Source organism: Haliotis rufescens, unplaced genomic scaffold (assembly GCF_023055435.1).
Source record: "Haliotis rufescens isolate VD_foot unplaced genomic scaffold, xgHalRufe1.0.p SCAF_3, whole genome shotgun sequence".
NCBI lineage: Eukaryota > Metazoa > Mollusca > Gastropoda > Lepetellida > Haliotidae > Haliotis > Haliotis rufescens.
Genome location: NW_025964001.1, coordinates 46,834,230 through 46,854,169, shown reverse-complemented (window position 1 = coordinate 46,854,169; position 19,940 = coordinate 46,834,230). Strand labels below are relative to the sequence as shown.

Below are 19,940 nucleotides of genomic sequence, written 5' to 3'. Positions count from 1 at the left end.
TCTGGATATAGTTATGTAATTTTCAATGTACCCAGGATTATAGGTTTATTAGAGTTTGTGTTAAAATGTTTTCCTTATTTCTGTGACAAGCAGTTAGATTTCTCCAGTGATGAGGAGAATGAATGTGGCCTCAGCTCCAGCTCCAGCAAGTCCTGGAGTAGAGCATCTCAACCCCATCATAGCAGCAGTCATACCAATGATGAGGATGATTTCCAGCTGAGTGAGTTAAGATGTAGCTCTTCTCTTCTCTTAGATTATATAATAAAGACAGATTGATTTGTCTCCTAGCTGTACTTTTCTTTGTAATCATTATTCACACTTTCTGTTGGGATTTCTTGCAAGAAGCAGTCAACAGTATCCCATGCTGTGACATGAGAAGTGGTGGACTTGGCAGAATGCATCTTATAATGAGGTCATGCTTTCAGTCACTGGCCTGCCTGATGCAGACTCAATTATTTCCAGGCAGATGGATAGAACTGAAGTAATTCTTGCGAATCCTCTACCTCTATTACATCTTTGCTATAAATCCTGTATTTTTGCTTCGGTCAAACTAACTAAATTTTCACATTTTCAACAGATGTCCTCTTCACTGTCAATTACACACAATTAGTTGTTCCGGAATAGCACTATAGCAACCCAAGCTATGGCGTGCTTAAGGTGGGAAACTTCATTTCTCTCCTTTGAGTGCTAGAGTCAACACCTATTGTTATAGTTGTAACGATCAAGCACTTAGTTGTAGTCAACACCTATTGTTATAGTTGTAACAATCAAGCACTTAGTTGTAGTCACATTTAATCTATGTTTGTTCTATAGTTTTCAATAAACAGATATATTAAGTCATATTAAGAGCTGCTATTTGTTGTGATGATCATACTCATGTAAGTATTGCTGGTGTGAGGTGTTTGTCAGGTCGTCATGGAGTCTCACCCTCCTCCTGCTTGTAAGAAGTGTAGCCATTTTATGATCACGGGAGATCTGCACAGCAACTGCTCGAAGTGCAGAGAGGCCAAATGCACTGAAGAGGCTTAGAAGAAGCAGATAGTAATGGCTAAGAAGAGTCCTCCGGCCAAAAGGTCATATCTGTTCCGACAACAGCTCTTCTTCAGTACTCTACTCTGTCTAAGATGGTCTTCAACAAATTAGCAGGAGCCTTGACTACTCCATCAAATGAATCTACTTCTGCGTTCTCTATGAACATGTTGGAACAGCTCTTCAACCAGCAGAAGAAGATGATGGAGTCCCGCTTCTCGGCTATATCTCAGGAGATGGAGATGCTTAGCGAAAAAGCAGACAGTATTGACTAAGAAGAGTCCTCTGGCCAAGAGGCCGCTTGGGGAACAGCCATCTGTTCAGACCACAGCCAGCTGTAAGGCCTACCCCAGATGACCATACGGACCACCTCCCAAAGTTAACCCTCCCGTGAGACACCGGCATCTAGATCTCCGCTTGGGTCCCATCAGGGTACCACAAGGCCATCTTCCTCATCTAAGACACCGTACGATCATCGCATGGACCCCACGGTAGCCAGCAGACCGTTATGGAAGCGTAACTTCAACTGCATCGTCACCATCAACTGATGGAACCCAAGCTGAACGCTTACATTATGGGACAGCCCAGCGGTTTCACAATTCACCCCAGCAGGATTATACAGAGGGATACAGCTTTGTGGAACTCATTGAGGTACTCCAAACTCCAATGACAGACAATTCACCACATAAAATGCCGGAATACGGAGGATGTCATGCTCCTACATCATCTCAACATATCCACCAGACATTGCCGTGGCCAAGTTATACAGGCAAGGTGGTACATCAGGCTTCTGAAAATCTATTCAAGCTCAAACATGATGACCGGCTACCCTTACCTCCATTGAAGTGGAAGTTGTATCAAACCCATGATTCTCCACTTCCGGACCATCAAGTTTTGGTCGAGGACTTTATGAAGCTAGTACGCAACCCTGATACGTTACCTGCTTCCCGAATTAAAGACCTGTCAATGGCATCCAGACATTAATGGACATTGGTGCATATATCAACTGGTTTGTAGCTGGAATCAGGCACATCTTTCCACCATTGCAGACATCATTTGACGGCATATCCGGAGAGATTTCTATGACTATAAGGACGGATCAGGTCGGACTCATCCACAAGTTGCTAGACACCATAGTCAGAATGCAGGAAGACTTACTCTCCACCCAAGTCTGGATATCTTCACAGCTAATCTGGGTACAGCGTCAACAACTACTAGCACAGATTCTTCAAGAGCTGTTTCCAACCAAACGAAAAGGTTGATAATGTCACAACCGATCTGCTCCCAAGATGTTCAACGGCAAATTGGAACATGTCATAGACGAGATCAGACAAGACACAACTGAACAATTCCAGGTATCGACTATTAACCAAGCTGTCAAGGCACATGGATCTTCCGATCCCCCGAAGTGTACCTCGGATCAGAAAGACTCATCATATAAACAGCCACCTGAGAAGAAGTTAGGATTTGTTCCAACTGAGTCGGGAGTACGACAAACATCAGTCTTCTCAGGATTCTTTTTGTCAGCCTGACTACAAGAAATGAGGATCCTATCACCGGGGCAAGTCTGGGGGCAGAGGTGTACTCAGGTTCTGACTTCTTTGCAGCCCATTCAGCCATTATAGACCCTTTCAGCCTGGTTATGACTATGGATTACATTTTACACCTACCGTCTTTCGACATAATGCTAACTCTGGGGCCAGTGGGAGGGCGTCTTCTGTCATATGCTAAAAATTGGAAGCAGATTACGCCCGACCGCTGGGTCCTAGACATAGTGGCTCATGTATACTAACTGCATTTCAAGAGGCATCCCATCCTGGCATCTCAGGCCGTGGGCCGCAGATTTTGTCACCAGGATTACAGTGCCAGTCATCAGGTTTACCCACCTCCAGATAGTACGTGGACGATTTTTTGGCAGCAGACCAAGAAGAAGCTCAGTTACACCAGAACATATTATTTCTGGTTCAGCTTATGACCTACCTAGGCTTCCAAGTCAATCCCTCCAAGTCCGAGACCACTCCGGTTCAAGACATCGTATACATCGGAGTGCGTTTCCAATTTCACAAGGGATATCTATGCCCTCTAGGGGATCAATTCATCAAGACTATTATGATGATTCAATCCCTATCAATTCAACCCAGCAGGTCTCTAAGGTAGTGGCTGTCTCTTCTTGGCAACCTGAGGTCTCTACAGGATATGACCTTCAGGAAGGTTGATGTTACCTCCTCTGCAGAGATGGCTCAACTTACTACGATCCCACATCCTAGAGTTCAAGACTCAGTTACCTCCCAACTTATTACGGGACCTGCATTGGTGGACTCACAGAGAGCATGGGATGAGGGGCATTCCTCTGACTTCTCCAACGCCCGGGGGTGGGGAGCCCATATTGATGATCTCACGGTACATGGATCTTGGAACATGGGAGAGAGGATCCTACATATCAACTGCAGAGAAATGAAGGCCATTTGCTACGCCATCCTGGCATGGAAAATATTTCTCTGCCAATCGTCCATCCTCATAGCCACGGACAATACAATAGTAGTGCCATACATTAAATAAGGAGGAACCAGATCCAGTTCTCTGATGATTGAGACTGCACGATTGTTTGCCATGGCAGACTCCATCAGTTGCCGGATGGAAGCGAGACATATTCCCGGGAAGCTGAACAACCTTGCCGACAGCCTTTCCTGCCAGGGGAGAATAGTGGCAACAGAATGGACCTTTCATCCCCAGATCTTTGCTTGGATAACCACGTTATGGGACACGCCGAATCTACATCTCTTATACCTGCCTAAACCATCAACTTCCAGTTTATGTCAGTCCAGTTTCCGATCTAATGGCTCACCAGATCGATGCAATATCGATGGATTGGATGGGCCTGTTTGCATACCCATTCCCACCATGGTCTCTCCTAGACAAGGTCATCCACAAGGTGGAGGAGACTGATTGCATAATAATACTGATAGGTCCAATATGGTCCAGCAGAGCGTGGTTTCCCAGATTATTAAGTCTATTAATGGAAGAGCCTCTCCAGTTAACTCTCCATCGAGATCTGTTACGACAGCCCAGGTCAAACATTTTCTACGACAATCTGCCCAGCCTACATCTTACCGCCTGGAAGTTATCACACAAAAGATGCATACATCCATGTACTCTGGACTTGCCTCTGATGCTGTGGCAAGATCATGAAACCTTCATCCTCTCTTATATATGACAATAGATGGGATAAGTTCGTCCAGTGGAAAAGATGACAAGGGATTATAACTAATACAATCTCCATCCCTATGGTAGCAGACTTTCTACTACATCTACGTCAGAACAATAAGTTGTGACATGGGACGATCTTGGATCCTGCTTGGCGCATGAAATCAGAGCCCTAGCCATGAGTGTCGCTTCATGGACATCCGTTTCGGTGGAACAAGTGGTGTCCAGCTGTGAGTGGGCCTTACAAATCACCTTCACCAGCTTTTACTTGTTTGATGTGCAGCCGGGCCTAGAGGGCATATATTCCCTTGGGCCCATTGTCGCGGCGCAAACTATCATCCACCAATAATTTCCTATGGGGGGGGGGGGGGGGGGGGGGGCTTGGCCTTAGGGAGGGGGATCCGACACCGGCAGCATCAAATGGTGAATACACCCTTGATTATCCTGTGTATTAGGTGCAGGATGGATTAGGAGCACCTTGAATATCAACTTCAAGAACATGTCATCACCGGAGGAGATAGAAACCAGAAGTGACGTCATCACCGGAAATAGCATCTTATCAGGAAATGACGTCTTTTGTTAGAAATAGACCATAAAGAGACGTCACTATTCAATAAAAGTGAACGACAAAACCGGAAGTGACCTCAGCACCGGAAATAGTGTCACAAATCCATTTTTAACAGGAAATGACGTCATTTGGTGGAAATAGACCAGAAATGACGTCATTATTACTAACAAGATCAGCAAATATAACAGTAATTCTAGTGAAGATATCAAGTATTTGACTGATTCTTGATGCATTCTGATTTTCAAGTCCTCAAGAGAAATTTCACAAGGAATGGGTCAGGATTAGAATCAGCGATCAAATGGTTTCCAGAAGAGGATTACTGTCAATTACACAGGGAGTTACTAGAGGCAGATCCCACTGGGTCCCTCTGGTGTATTCTGGCAAAGATGTAACAGAGGTAGAGGATTAGCAAGAATTATCAAACAATAGTTATCATTGTTAACAATTCTAAGAATACAAGCTCTGTTACATCAGGAGTACTCCCCCCCCCCCCCCCCCCCCCACCTCCCCAAATGAGGTTTTCTCACCTTAGGCACATCATAGCTTGGGTTGCTATAGTGCTATTGGGGAACAACAAATTGTGTGTAATTGACACTGGAGAGGATGTCTGTTGGAAATCTGAAAATTTAGTTCATGTGAAGCCAAAATACAGGATTTATGGCAAAGAATTAGAGGTAGTATTCTTAGAATTATTAACAATGATAACTATTGTTATATATTGCTGACCCTGACTTTAAACAACATTCATTCACCCACTCACCATAACTCACCCTGGTTCCGTTATGTACTCCACTCTTCTGGTAAACATCTTCCTGAACTAACTGACTATAAAAGTCGAGTTTTCACCCATGCCGAACAAGGCTGAAATTATGAAGTTATATTTTGGCTGGACTAATGAATCTAGTCCAATCAAATTCTTGTAACAAAATCGACATCCGGTTTGTAAACTGCCATGCAGATTTCGGTCGATTGCAGGATTTGCAAAGCATGTGTACTGCCAAGTCGGCGTTGACAGATATTTTCCAAATCTCTTCATGTTTTGAATCAAGGTGCTCACATGATTTGATGCACTTGGCAAAGTAAGTCCCATTATATTACAATATAGATTTTGATTATCAATCAGATCATCTTTCTGGGTGCTGCCATTTGGTTTGAAGCAAATGCAAGTGATATGAGAGGAGGGACATTGAAGGGACATAACTTATAATAGCCACTGGTGACGCTACTTTATATTGACTGCGGCATAACACAACATTCAACTCACTTGTTCAAAATATATTGTCAGATAATTCACTTTTTGTACTAAGGCCAAGATACTGGTGACAACAAAGTGGTGAATGCATCAAAGAAGAAAAGGAAAGAACGAAAAACAATAAAGGTAAGTTATGTTTTATATTTTAACATATCAATCATTGTTAGGTTACTATAAATTCATTATTAGTCGTGCAGCCCATTTTATTCCGCCTTTCTTTCTAAAACTGTAGGTATTCTCCCAAAACATTAACTATCAGAGGTTATGATCCGATGAAGCATTTGTTTGGGAGGAAGCGTGTGTGTAGTGTAAGTCCACAAAGAATGGCTAGGATGTTCATCTGCAGGTGCTGGGGAACTGTATGATGATGTGAGGTGGGCTGGTGCAAGTGAGACAGGCAGGCCTGAAAATATAATAATGATTGTATCATGGCCATGTGCATACATATGCTGGGATACAAGGTCTACATTATCTCAATACAAATGTCCTGTGTAAAGATATTCTCTTGTCAAGTGTAAACCATGGTGAAGATTGTGAACACACCTCTGTAATGGATAGTTCATCATGAAAGATTGGTGTATGGATGATAAAACAAACAAATATTGATGGGTTTTGAGAAGATTGGATAATCAGAATGCTCCTTGTAAAGAGAATAACCAGCAAAATTATGGATGGATGGACTTAATTTGAATATGATTTGGAGACGATTCATAGAAGTAGGTCAAGGACTAAGGTTTCATGATAGTGAATAAATTTGACTTGGTACCCTTGGTAATGTAGTAACAACCGTAAGTTCAAGGAACGTTTCTGAAGTTAGATGCACACAAGGGATCACAACAAAAATAAGAGGATTGCTGGTTCTTTACATATGGGGCCAAACCAAGATGAAATCTGCCATAGACAGTAGTGCCCATACTGGATCTGAATGTAGTAATCTGTCCTTATGTATGCATTGTAGACAAGACAGGGCCATTGCTTTCTGGATGAGGAGGCCATACTGTCTGGCAGTGATGCATCATCCGATGAGGACTGGGACAGCAATGATGAATGTCTGGAGGCCAGTTTTGTTAATGACGACACTCAGATGTCTCAAGATGATGTTGGTGAGTGGCAGAGGAATCAGTTCCCAGTAGAATAAGGGACACCTTCAATTTCTGCAGATATAAATCAAAGCTATAAATCTTATATTTTGGCTCTCATCACGCTATAAAATTTTCAGATTTTCAACAGAAGTCCTCTTCACTGTCAACTATCCAAAGACTGCCTCCGTGGTCTAGTGGTAGAGCGTCTGCCTGGAAAGCAGAAGGTTGGGGGTTTGATCCCTGGCCGCATCATACCAAAAGACATTAAAAGATGGTACCTTGCCTGACACTCTACATTAAAGGGGCTAAAACAAGGACCGGTCGGCTTTGAGTCAGTATACTGTGTCTGTATCGAACGCGATGTTAAACCATATCTGACCTCACCTGAACTATCCATAACCAGTTGTGATACTAACTGTATATCCTTTCCATTATAAATTGTGCAAGTAATATTATCTTGCATCCCAGGCCTCTTGCACAACCTCACTACTTTCCTGTGTGTGCTTAGCAGCAACTTTATTTTTGAATGATTTTTCTAAGCACATTATTGGTAGTTTGTCACACTGTAGTTATCTGTATCTTCAGTTAACTTTTACTAGTCACTAGTAGTGTCTTATTTATGGCTGAGTAGTTCTGGGATCTGAGCACATAAGTAATTAGGATGTGGTGTAGTGTGGAAAATTCAAGATCACTGGGGATTGAGATACCTCCTGCAAGAAGTGGAGAGATTTGCTGTGGCCCGTGGAAGCTAAGGTGTGCCCTCCTCTCTGTTGTTTGTCAAGCTGGCAGATGCATGGTAGAAGGCCAGGAAGAAGCCGGCAGCAAAGAAACACATAGAGACCTTCACGTCTATTTCTACCATGACTGCAGATTTTTGTGCCTGCACTACTCCAGAGTCTCACAATCATCCCCATGCTGACCCACTCTGACACTCAGGCTTGACATGCAGGCTTTGATGAAGAGATGTGTGACAGTCATTTCAGAAGAAATGCCATCTATCAGTCAGCAACACAAGCAGACCCAGGAGCATCCCTGGCCAAGAGGGGAACAGATGAATTTGAGTTTCAGGTTTTAAGTTGACACTGAAGTTCATACCTCCATGGACGCCAGACGAGCAAAGTTTTGTACTATGCAAATGCAGAAATATCTCATATCCTTAGTTTATAAAAGAATCTTAAATACAACAACCAATATGGAATTCCATGTAATCTCCATCTTTTATGTCTTACATGTACCGTATATCGCCGTCTACAATACGACCTCACGTATAAGATGACCCCCCTGTACAAGCCTTTAAAATCAATGCTAATTTATATAATGAAGCACATCACCAGCGCATACACAATCCCTACATTTGCAATAAAAACATGTTTGTCTTCCACAGAAAAAAAATTATATCGTTTCCCTTCAGCGAATTCAGGGAAATGAACAGATCATAACAATTAATTACATTAAGTAATACGTTACAACTGTTATACCGAGGCTGTTGTCTCCCACAACTGCTGCTATAGCGAAATCTACCACAGAGATCTCAATTACCTCATGCAGCACGTGCGTAGCCACCTAGCTGCCATGTGACACCCTTCACTCTTGTCTCCTTCGCTTGCGTTAGCAAGACGTGTTTCCAAGACTGCTGAAGCGTTCCTCGAATATTCGGTGATATTTATTGTAGTTTATTCTCTAATAAACTGTGCTTTTATGGGGCGTTGCGGTAGCTCCGCTTGGATATAATTTTCCCGCCAAACGGAGAATTTTTCCCGCCCTTTTTTCTCTATACTTGCGGGGTTCGCGTATGCACGTTGTGTTTTACGTTTCCCCTGTTCTTGTATGTTTTGGGGGTTAACATCACTTATTTCTCTATATGTTATATGTGTATGTTTTATGTTCACATTGCTCGTTTATTTTCTTGGGAAAATACTCGTTTGTGAATCATTGTGGTGCGTGCGTTGTAACCATGTTTTGCTCTTTGTCCATAGAATAAAAAATGTCTGACATGGTAATGTCCCCGGTTCCAACCCCCTCTACCCCTGCTCCTCGGAGTTGCGGGGTGTGCCGCAAATTCTTATCGACCCGGGATCCCCACGATCGTTGCCCGCGGTGCAGGGTTCCTTGCGGGGACACCGGGTGCACCCAGTGCCATGGTCTGGGGCCTGCGGCGTTTGAGCGCTACCGACTGTACGTCCAGGCCGGCTCGTCCGGTCGGGGTCCCCTTGCGGGTACCACCTCCTCGGCTGCGGCGGATCCCTTGGCGGCCCTCGGGCTGTCCAGGGATTCTGTCGCCGCATTGCTTTCTAAACTTGTGGACTCCAAGCTGGCGGCCTTATCTCAGGATAGGCCGCTGGCTGTTCCGTCCCCGGCCTCTTCGGTGGCCGCGGGTTCGGACGCGGGGTCCACCGGTACGGCGGTGGCTGCCGTGGTCACCGGTCCTTCCCCCGAACCGTTGCTCCCGCTATCGGTTAAGGACCGCGTGGCCATGGTTTATGACCTCTTCGAGGACATGCCCAAGCCCCTGCCGATACCACGGGGAATCCACGGCTCCGTGGGTTCCTCCGAGGTTTAGGACGAGTCGTCCGACAAGGCTTTCCCGGCATCAACCTTGCTGCGTGGGATTAAGCCTTCCCTGGAGAAAGCCTTCGCGCCTGCCTCCGGTCGGGGTCTCCCGTTACCTCCACCGTCGTGGAGAAAAGGGTCCTTCCCGGTGCATGACCTTGCCTTTCCTGAGGCTGGTCCTACCGCGGAAGCCCATGTTGAGCGTTTGGGTGTCCGTGCCCCTCCGGCTGCCACGGTACCACAAGGTACCTTGCAGCAGCTGGACACCCTCGCTCGACACTCCATGCTTGCAATGTCTCACGGAGACACATACCTTGCTGCAGCGGCCAGTCTGGTCGAAGGTTCTCCCACGGACCGATGGTCGAACTGTTCGCAACACGGTTCAACAATCAAAACTCCCGTTGTTTGTATCACCAGTCCCGGACCCGAGGGCCATCGATCACGATGCTCTCGCGTTAGACTGGACGGGCTTGGAGGCTTATGCTTACCCGCCGACAGCGTTGATACCACACATTCTAAGCCGGCTCCGAGGAGTTCGCTGTCGAATGTTACTGATCGCGCCCATGTGGCCGAACAGATCATGGTACCCCGACTTGCTGACCCAGGTCACACAGTCGCCACTTCCACTGCCTGTGTTGAGCGTTTGGGTGTCTGTGCCCCACCGGCTGCCACGGTACCACAAGGTACCTTGCAGCAGCTGGACACCCTCGCTCGGCACTCCATGCTTGCAATGTCTCACGGAGACACATACCTTGCTGCAGCGGCCAGTCTGGTCGAAGGTTCTCCCACGGACCGATGGTCGAACTGTTCGCAACACGGTTCAACAATCAACTCCCGTTGTTTGTATCACCAGTCCCAGACCCGAGGGCATCGATCACGATGCTCTCGCGTTAGACTGGACGGGCTTGGACGCTTATGCTTACCCGCCGACAGCGTTGATACCACACATTCTAAGCCGGCTCGGAGGAGTTCGCTGTCGAATGTTACTGATTGCGCCCATGTGGCCGAACAGATCGTGGTACCCCGACTTGCTGACCCAGGTCACGCAGTCGCCACTTCCACTGCCTGTGACACTGGATCTCTCGATCTACCCTCACACCCGTCAGCTTCATCCAAACGCAGGGCAGTTCAATCTGCACGCGTGGATGTTGTCACCGAGCGTCTGAGGAGTAAAGGTTTTTCTCGTCGGGCGTCTCAGGCATACGTTAGTATGCATCATGATTCTACCCAGAAGGTGTATAATGCACGTTGGGTTATTTTCACGAAGTGGTGTTGTAAACATCATATTGATTCGCCAGATAAGGTATCTGTGCAGGATATTGCTCATTTCATGTCTCACTTGCGAGAGACCCGGAAACTCTCCGGGGGTTCCAACTATGTCTCGTTCGTTGTTACGGTACGGGACATTATTATGGGTACCAGTCTCTCCAAAGAGCCGGTGATATGGGGTATTATCAAGGGTTTCAAACAGCACGATCTTAAGAAGGGCCGCCTTCGGGCACCGGCCTGGGATCTTTCCCTAGTGTTGCAATCACTTACGGAAGCTCCGTATGAACCCTTGCATAGTGCTTCGTTCCGGCATGTGACTTGGAAAACAGCATTTCTCCTCTCCTTTGCCACGGCGGCACGTGTATCCGAAATTCATGCACTCGATGTCGCCAAGGTACGATTCGATAGGGGTGACGAAGGAGCTGTCCGCCTGGGCCTGCTCATGGGCTTCGTCGCCAAGAATCAGAGAATCGGGCAAACGGAGAGAGAATTCACTGTTAGATCACTCAAAGAAATCTTACATCCTGCTGATACTGAGGACAGAGCGCTGTGTCCGGTTAGGGCCCTTAAGTATTATCTTAAGGCTTCGAATGAACGTAGACAAGGGCGTGACCGTCTGTTCATATCGTGTAACCCTAATCGCATGGTTGACATAACTCGCAACTCGATTGCGTTGTGGCTTCGTTCTGTCATCAATCCCGGCGTACTGGTTTCTCTTGTCACAACCCATCATGGTGCATAATGACAACCTTAACAAGATCCTTGAGAAAGTTTGGCAAGATACCACGGAAAAGTTTCAACAGTTAACTCCCACCATTGAGTATATCGGGCCAAGAGACCTCAAGAAATGGCCAGAGACCATGCCTTATGGGAATCTGCCAAGAGTAAGTTTTTCCCATTAGGAAGGAATCTTTCCAGGCAAACAGTTGGAAGGACAGACATACTCAGCAGTGAAGCAAGGGATGCCGCTAGAAATTTTGAGCAGAACTGTAGAGGAGGCCAGAGGCAGCTTGACCAAATGCAAGAGGTGATCACCATCTCTGTCCAGAAACCCTGTGTCTTGACTTAGCTTTGTTTATGGACTTTAGTCACATCTACCATTTTTCAACCTAACGCCAATTCTGGGACCGGGGGCTGGGGGGTTGTCTTGTGTCATAAGACTGCATATCACGACCAACCACTGGATTTTCAAAGTTGTAAGAGAGGGATACAAGTTGCAGTTCAATCAGCAACCAGATCTTGTATCCCAGCCAGTGGACTGACAATTTTATCTGGAAGAGACCATGTAAGAGGCTGCAGAGTTGCATACAGACATTAATAGACAAGAGAGCCATCCTGGAACTAAAGAACACACACCTCAGCAGGGGCTTCTGTTTCACGATCTTCTTAGTACAGAAGAAGAATATGACAGTCATGCATTTAATAATAGAACTAAAAGTTCTCAACAAGAAATTTCTAGTTTGTCCGCCCAAGTTCCAGATGGAATCTGTGAGAAAGCTGTGAACTGCAGCTGAGACTGGTTGATCAGTTCAGATCTCCAGCATGCTTATATTCCATAAATATTCATCATGGATCCCAAAGTATTTCCAATTAGCAGTAAATGGACATCGCTACGAATTTCGAGCTCTTCCATTTGAAATATCGATCACAGCTCTGATCATAAGGGTTGTGCATATCCACCAAGTTTGCCTCCACACCTTAACATAGAAGATTTCCTATCAGCTGATAAGAACAGGAATCAGCTCCAGCAGAATACAAGTTTCCTGATCGACCACGTGTGATTATGACACCCATGAAGATCCGGGTTAGAATAGGTCACCAGCAACCCATATTTGTGATAAGAGGAGATTATGCTTGTCTTAAGAGGCGTCTTTAACATGATCGGATGGTCAGGCTTGCCGACTTGAGTTGATGCATGTCATCGTTTCATAGGTGCATGGATCAATGCTCATGATATCAACCACTAGACACCCTAGTTCAGTTCCCACCAAAGTTGATGATTGAATTGACAAGAGAACATAATAAGGGTAATTCCTCTAGTCTCTCAAGAACCCAAACATCACCTGTTTAAGGACACCTTGAGTTCCAGATGGGGAGCACACATGAACAGCCTGACAGTTCAGGGAATGTTCCTATCAATGAGAGCAATCAAATACGCCCTATCTTCAGTTCTGCTATGGACAACACCACAGCAGTAGCATATATCCAGAGACAAGGGGGAACCAAATCAGTGAGTTCATTGAGCAAGCGAGATAATGCCTTTGCAAATTCGATCAAATGCAGGATGAATATGTGTCACATTCTCAGCATATTCAAGGGGATAACATCAATTTGGAATACTCATCAGCTGGATATATTTGCCACTTACCTCATCAAAAAGCTCCTAGCATACGTCAATCCAGTTCCGGATCCACAAGCTCTACAAGTAGATGCATTATCCATGAACTGGACGGGGATTTTGGCCTATGCTTTCTCTCCATGGTCTCTTCAAGGTGGATGAAACTCAGAGCTCCCATTGGGTCAAGTCTGCCGTGGTTTCGCAGACTGTCTCATTGAAGAACCACTCAAAGGACTGGAGCATCGATACTATCTCTGTCGGTCCAGATCAGACATAAAGTGGGGCAGTCTCCACAGCATTCATCTTCATGAATGGAAACTATCACGAGTAAGATACAGGCTTCTGGATTCTCCAATTCTGCATCTGCAGCAGTGGCATGATCTTAGAGACCTTCTTCATTCGCCATCTACCACAATAGATGGGACAAGCTCTCACAGTGGAGAAGAAGGCAAGGATTGGGGAATGATGATGTAACCATACTCATGGTGGTGGACTCTCCGGAAGGATAATAAGTTTTTTCATGGCTCTATAGAGGGATATAGCTAGCTAGGGCCACATCAGATAGGTTGTCAGCAATTCATGAGCTTGACTTCCCTTCTCATGCAGAGAACTCTATCAGATAGCTCCCTGACTTTGTAGCCAAAAACCATTTGGCGGCTCTAGGACCACTGGGACACAGACAAACCTGCACTAAGTAAAACTGTGGATCAGCCTGATCATCTTCTATGCCCAATATAAGCTCTCAGGTTTTATCTGACAGCAATAGGTATCTACCTCAACATTGAGATCTTTAAGAGCGCATAAGATCAGAGACCTATCGACCAGCCTAGTGTTTTAGACCTCGGTCTCTTTAAGACAGGAGACACAAGAAACAGCTCTTCATGTTGTGTAAGACTGCCTCTGACATGTGACAAAGGCCTAACCATGGCCACTGTCACAGGAGGGTTAAAGAAAGTTACCTCCATGAAGAAGTATCTACCTCAGTATTGGGATCTTTCACAGCACATGAGATCAGACACTTATCGACCAGCCAAGTGTCTTAGAACTTGGTCTCCTTGAGCGAAAGCCGGGGGTAGGGGGAGATTTTCCGGCAGCTTGAGCTTTGGAAGATGAGTTAATCTTTTCTATCATTATTGTCTACTGAGAGTAGGGCAAGATCATAGGGACTGGAATCACACTTTAAGATCATGGGAATGATGACAGGTCCACCGGAAGTGGCGTCCTCAGAACCGGAAGTTACATCCCCAGAATCAGAAATGACTTCATCAGAAACACAAGTAATGTCACTGACGTCAAGTCTGAAAGACAGTCTGTTTGGTCATCTGATGACATCACAAGTGGGAATAGAATGCAAATGTAATGGTAGTTCAGTGGAAATCTATCTTGTATTTGCTTATATCCTGACATTTTCTGAATTAGTCCTTTGATTCGGTTATCATGTTTATCTAATCTTTGGCCTATCACCTTTTGGAAAGTTTTTAGATTTGTTAGGTACCCATGGAAAACTGTTAACTATCCAAAACTTGCTGGATATCAGAACCTACCTGTTCCTCTGGTATGTTCTGGCAATGATGTAAGAGAGGATATTCACAGGAATTATCAAACAATAGTTATCTGTCAATATCCTAAGAATACTACCACCATTACAACAGGAGTAATCCTTACCACCCCCTGAATTATCTGCATCTAGGGTGCTGATTGTTGGAAGGAAGTGAGATTTCCCTGACTTGCTGATGTGCCAATCTTGGGCAGCAAGATACTATTACTTGCAAAACTGATTATACATAGTTGACAGTGCAGAGGAATTCTGTTAAAAAATCTGAAGATTTTAGAGTGTGATGACAGCAAAAATACAGGATTTATGTAACAGAGCCAATATTCTTCGAATTATTAACAATGATAACTACTGTTTGATTATTCTCTTAAGGTATAAAACTAAGAATTATTATTAGAAGTTGGTGACAATTACTATTTTTCCTATATTCACTTCAATGATGTATTAAATGAATTCAGCATGTTCAGTGCTCTGTACACTGTAAATAGACAATGCCATTTAGAAAGTGGGGTACACAAAGCACTCCCCCCCCCCCCCCCCCAAAAAAGTACTAGAATTTGTACTTTATTAAGAAAGTGTAATCCCAAATATAACATATGTTACATTTGCATTGTCTAGTCATAGCTTCGGTCAATTTACACTTATCAGCAGGGTACACCGTATGTGATCAAGTCTACCAGTTGTCGGACTTCCATTTTGTGGAAGTCACAGTGGCTGAGTGGATTAGGTTGCTGACTTTATGTGCTGTTGATTAGGTGGTTCACACTGAGAGGATAGGTTCGAATCCCAGGTGGGACTTCACGCAAAAAGAACCTACAAGAATTTGTGAGAAAGTGTAGTCCCAAATGTAACGGATCAGTACATTGTGTTTGATGCAGATATACATGCTGTCTACCTGAAGTCTGTGCGGAGCCCCATTCAAAATGATGGGTTCCGCCTGCAAGCACGCCACTATGAGAAAGATGTTTTCTCCCAGGTCCCTGAGCAGGACAATGAGTACGAGGAAGACAGCTTCTGTGTGGGAGAGGACTTCCAGGAAACAGGTGAACCACCCAAAATCAAACTATCAAAAACTGCTTGTAGTTGACATACGGTTGGACCAAATGAAAGACAGATCAAATTCAGCCAAATCAGTAAAAAGTTGTAACAAAGCCAAAGTTTACATGATAATGACTCTTGGAAAGTTGTTTTGGCTGACTATAGGAAAGTAACTTCAATAGAACATTAATCCGTTCAAGATAACTTTATTCTGTTTGTAGATATTTCACAGAAAAATGTCAAATCCAGCCCAATCGTACAATACTGACAAGGTCAAAGAACACATGATAATAACTCAAATGGCTTGGAACCAGATGATTTCTTCAAGAAATATTGATTGCTTTAAGGCATGTTTTTCTTATAATCATTATCAAAGAGAAGAAAGATATGTTTTATCAGGCTTGTAAATTGGTCAGAGTTGGGTATTGTCAAGATTAACACACATACGCACAGTTATCTGGTTGTATTTTGTAATACTGGAACAGATGTTTGGTTGTTGTTTTCAGAGCGTTATGATGATGAACTTGATCTATTGGATGACTTTGAAGAATTTTATCACTATTCAAAACGGAAAAGTTCAAAACAGTCTAAACCAAAAAAATGTAAATATATTGTTGGAAAATCTAGAAAGAGGATACGTCAGATATCTGGGTCATCCAGTGAAGAGGAAACTAGAGTAGCCACTTCTGTGCTGGAGAACACACAGGCTGACGGCCATGGCTCTCACTTGCTTTGCAGTCAGAGAAATAAACCTATCCGCAAAAAGGTTGCAGCCATTTTGTCCAGCAGTGAGGAGGAAATAAGTCCAAAATGTGTGGCGAAGTCATTACATCATGCATCTCACACAACCAGCCTTGGACAGGCAGGTAGGAGCATCTCTCCACAACAGAAGACTATGTCAGTGGTTGATACTGACATGCTACGACAGGAACGCCTTGCCAAGCAAAAACAGAAACAAGAGGAATTCCGTCAGAAAATGTCCAAGAAGAATGGCAGATATGAGTATAGGCTAGTGCCCAGAACAGATGCTCCTATCTCTGGCTCGGCAGTTGACACGTCAAGGCGGTTGTTAGACATAAGTCGTGCAGACTATGACTTTGCTTCTGACAAACTGAGTTCTGTTATTCCAAAGCCACTGGTATGTGTCTAAGGCCTACCTTTAGAGTACAGTACCACAAAGTTTTCAAACAACATCACAATGCCCTGTGATGTAATTTGTAGTTTTTGTTTCCAGTCACAATGCCAAAACAATGCCCAGTAACGTCCAGGATTATAAAGTATGCATAAGCTTCAGTGATCTGTCATCTTTGCACGCAGTGTCATTGAATAATAACAGTGATGTGGAGGGTTTTGAATATTTGTTTACTAAATATTGCCTGTGGTGGCACATTTTATAGCAAGCGCTAGTTAATGAAAACACTTTTATTTTCAATGTATTTTTAGTTTCATTTTTTTCTTAATTCAAGTGGTTAAAATGATTATAATTATGGTCGAATATTTTGGCCACTGAAAACTGTCCTGAAACATTCACACAAGCCACTTTCACCCGCTACATTTATTCAGTATTGATTCAAAAGCAGACTCACCCATGTGGCATCACTAGCCATGGTAATGCCTCCCTCGTTCCTTACTATGATCCACATTATACTTACAATGTTCCCAACCACACTTTTCTGTAACAAAAAACACTTGGCAAATTACTAAATACCATGTCATTCATGCATACCCGCGAGTTCGACCTCTCACGCCTGATGCCTGAAACGGTTTTTAGTTCGCACCATATTGGCTCATTCCTCACGAAATGGCATCGGGATCACTTGTGAGTGTCTGTAGACTAAAGTCAGGAGACACCATGCCTTCCCGTAACCTTTGTAAGTAGCCACAAGTTCGCAAGTTTCCATTCAGTTCTGTAAGGTCTTAGGCATGGCTAGGTAAATTTGCACTAAGTTTAAAAGTGTGGACGTAGCTCATTCGGTTAGCTGTCGGGCTAACAATCCAAAGGTTGCAAGTTCGCGTCTGACTGATTCTAACAAAAACTGGGTGCTTGTCTTTGAGACACATGACCTATGGCAGAAAACGTCTTCACGAGAAGTTGTGGTACTGTATTCTAAAGGGGCTCTGAAACTTAACATCTATCTTGAATTTGACCGCTTACGTGTAACCCAGCTAACTTCAAGTCACAGTATATTTTCTGTCAGTCCTGTCAACAAGCAGTAACACAACATAGCCTTTTGTAAGGGATGTCATTTGCTTATCTGGTTATGGCCATTTAGCAATAGGTCTTGGTAATAGTGAGATTGACCTGTCCAACGTTCTAACTTTTTTTAATCACCTAATGATCCATGTTGTTTTTCTCTTTTTTCCAGCCAAATGATTGTGGTTTAAATGAGAAGATAGTGATACTAGTTGACTCAAGAGAAATCAGTGGGGCACAGGTAAGTTGTCATGATAAGGGAAAGATAGTGATACAAGAGATTTGTTTGTTTGTTTGTTTGTTTGTTTAACCATGCACTCAGCAATATTCCAGCTATATGATAGGGGTCTGTAAGTAATCAAGTCTGGACCAGACAATCCAGCGGTTGACATCACAAGCATCGATCTATGCAATTGGGATATAATGACATGCATCAACCAAGTCACTGAGTCACGTTAGTCACCTCTTACAACAAGCATAGTCACTCTTACAACAAGCATCGGTTGCTGAAGACCTATTCTTACCCGGATTTTCACAGGTCTGATACAGGAGAAATCTTTGGGGGCATGGGTAAGCTGTCTTGATAAGGGGAAGTTGGTGTTACAAGAGAAATCTTTGGGGACAGGTAGGCTGTCTTGATAAGGGGAAGATGGTGTTACGAGAGAAATCTTTGGGGCACAGGTAAGCTGTCTTGATAAGGGGAAGTTGGTGTTACAAGAGAAATATTTGGGGCACAGGTAAGCTGTCTTGATAAAGGGAAAGTGGTGTTACAAGAGACATCTTTGGGGACAGGTAGGCTGTCTTGATAAGGGGAAGATGGTGTTACAAGAGAAATCTTTGGGGCACAGGTAAGCTGTCTAGATAAGGGGAAGATAGTGTTACAAGAGAAATATTTGGGGCACAGGTAAGCTGTCTTGGTAAGGGGAAGATGGTGTTACAAGAGAAATATTTGGGGCACAGGTAAGCTGTCTTGATAAAGGGAAAGTGGTGTTACAAGAGATATCTTTGGGGACAGGTAGGCTGTCTTGATAAGGGGAAGATGGTGTTACAAGAGAAATCTTTGGGGCACAGGTAAGCTGTCTAGATAAGGGGAAGATGGTGTTACAAGAAAAATCTTTAGGGCACAGGTAAGCTGTCTTGGTAAGGGGAAGATGGTGTTACAAGAGAAATCTTTGGGGCACAAGTAGGCTGTCTTGATAAGGGGAAGATGGTGTTACAAGACAAATCTTTGGGGCACAGGTAAGATGTTTTGATAAGGGGAAGATAGTGTTACAAGAGAAATCTTTGGGGCACAGGTAAGCTGTCTTGATAAGGGGAAGATGGTGTTACAAGAACCCAAACATCACCTGTTTAAGGACACCTTGAGTTCCAGATGGGGAGCACACATGAACAGCCTGACAGTTCAGGGAATGTTCCTATCAATGAGAGCAATCAAATACGCCCTATCTTCAGTTCTGCTATGGACAACACCACAGCAGTAGCATATATCCAGAGACAAGGGGGAACCAAATCAGTGAGTTTATTGAGCAAGCGAGATAATGCCTTTGCAAATTCGATCAAATGCAGGATGAATATGTGTCACATTCTCAGCATATTCAAGGGGATAACATCAATTTGGAATACTCATCAGCTGGATATATTTGCCACTTACCTCATCAAAAAGCTCCTAGCATACGTCAATCCAGTTCCGGATCCACAAGCTCTACAAGTAGATGCATTATCCATGAACTGGACGGGGATTTTGGCCTATGCTTTCTCTCCATGGTCTCTTCAAGGTGGAAGAAACTCAGAGCTCCCATTAGGTCAAGTCTGCCGTGGTTTCACAGACTGTCTCATTGAAGAACCACTCAAAGGACTGGAG

General features: G+C 44.2%; 1 protein-coding gene across 4 annotated transcripts in view; it reads left to right on the top strand.

Moving 5' to 3' along the window:
* The window catches only part of LOC124118853 (Fanconi anemia group M protein-like), a 96,936-nt gene that overhangs the window by 60,255 nt on the left and 16,741 nt on the right, over window positions 1-19,940 (top strand). For 2 of the 4 annotated variants that reach the window (XM_046481124.2, XM_046481126.2), the window contains 6 exons: window positions 91-220; window positions 6,109-6,179; window positions 7,012-7,156; window positions 15,726-15,890; window positions 16,392-17,023; window positions 18,252-18,320. In XM_046481124.2, coding sequence (XP_046337080.2) covers window positions 91-220; window positions 6,109-6,179; window positions 7,012-7,156; window positions 15,726-15,890; window positions 16,392-17,023; window positions 18,252-18,320 — 1,212 coding nt within the window. The remainder of the gene's footprint in view (window positions 1-90; window positions 221-6,108; window positions 6,180-7,011; window positions 7,157-15,725; window positions 15,891-16,391; window positions 17,024-18,251; window positions 18,321-19,940) is intronic. The other 2 variants (XM_046481127.2, XR_006858541.2) reach the window with 2 other exon arrangements.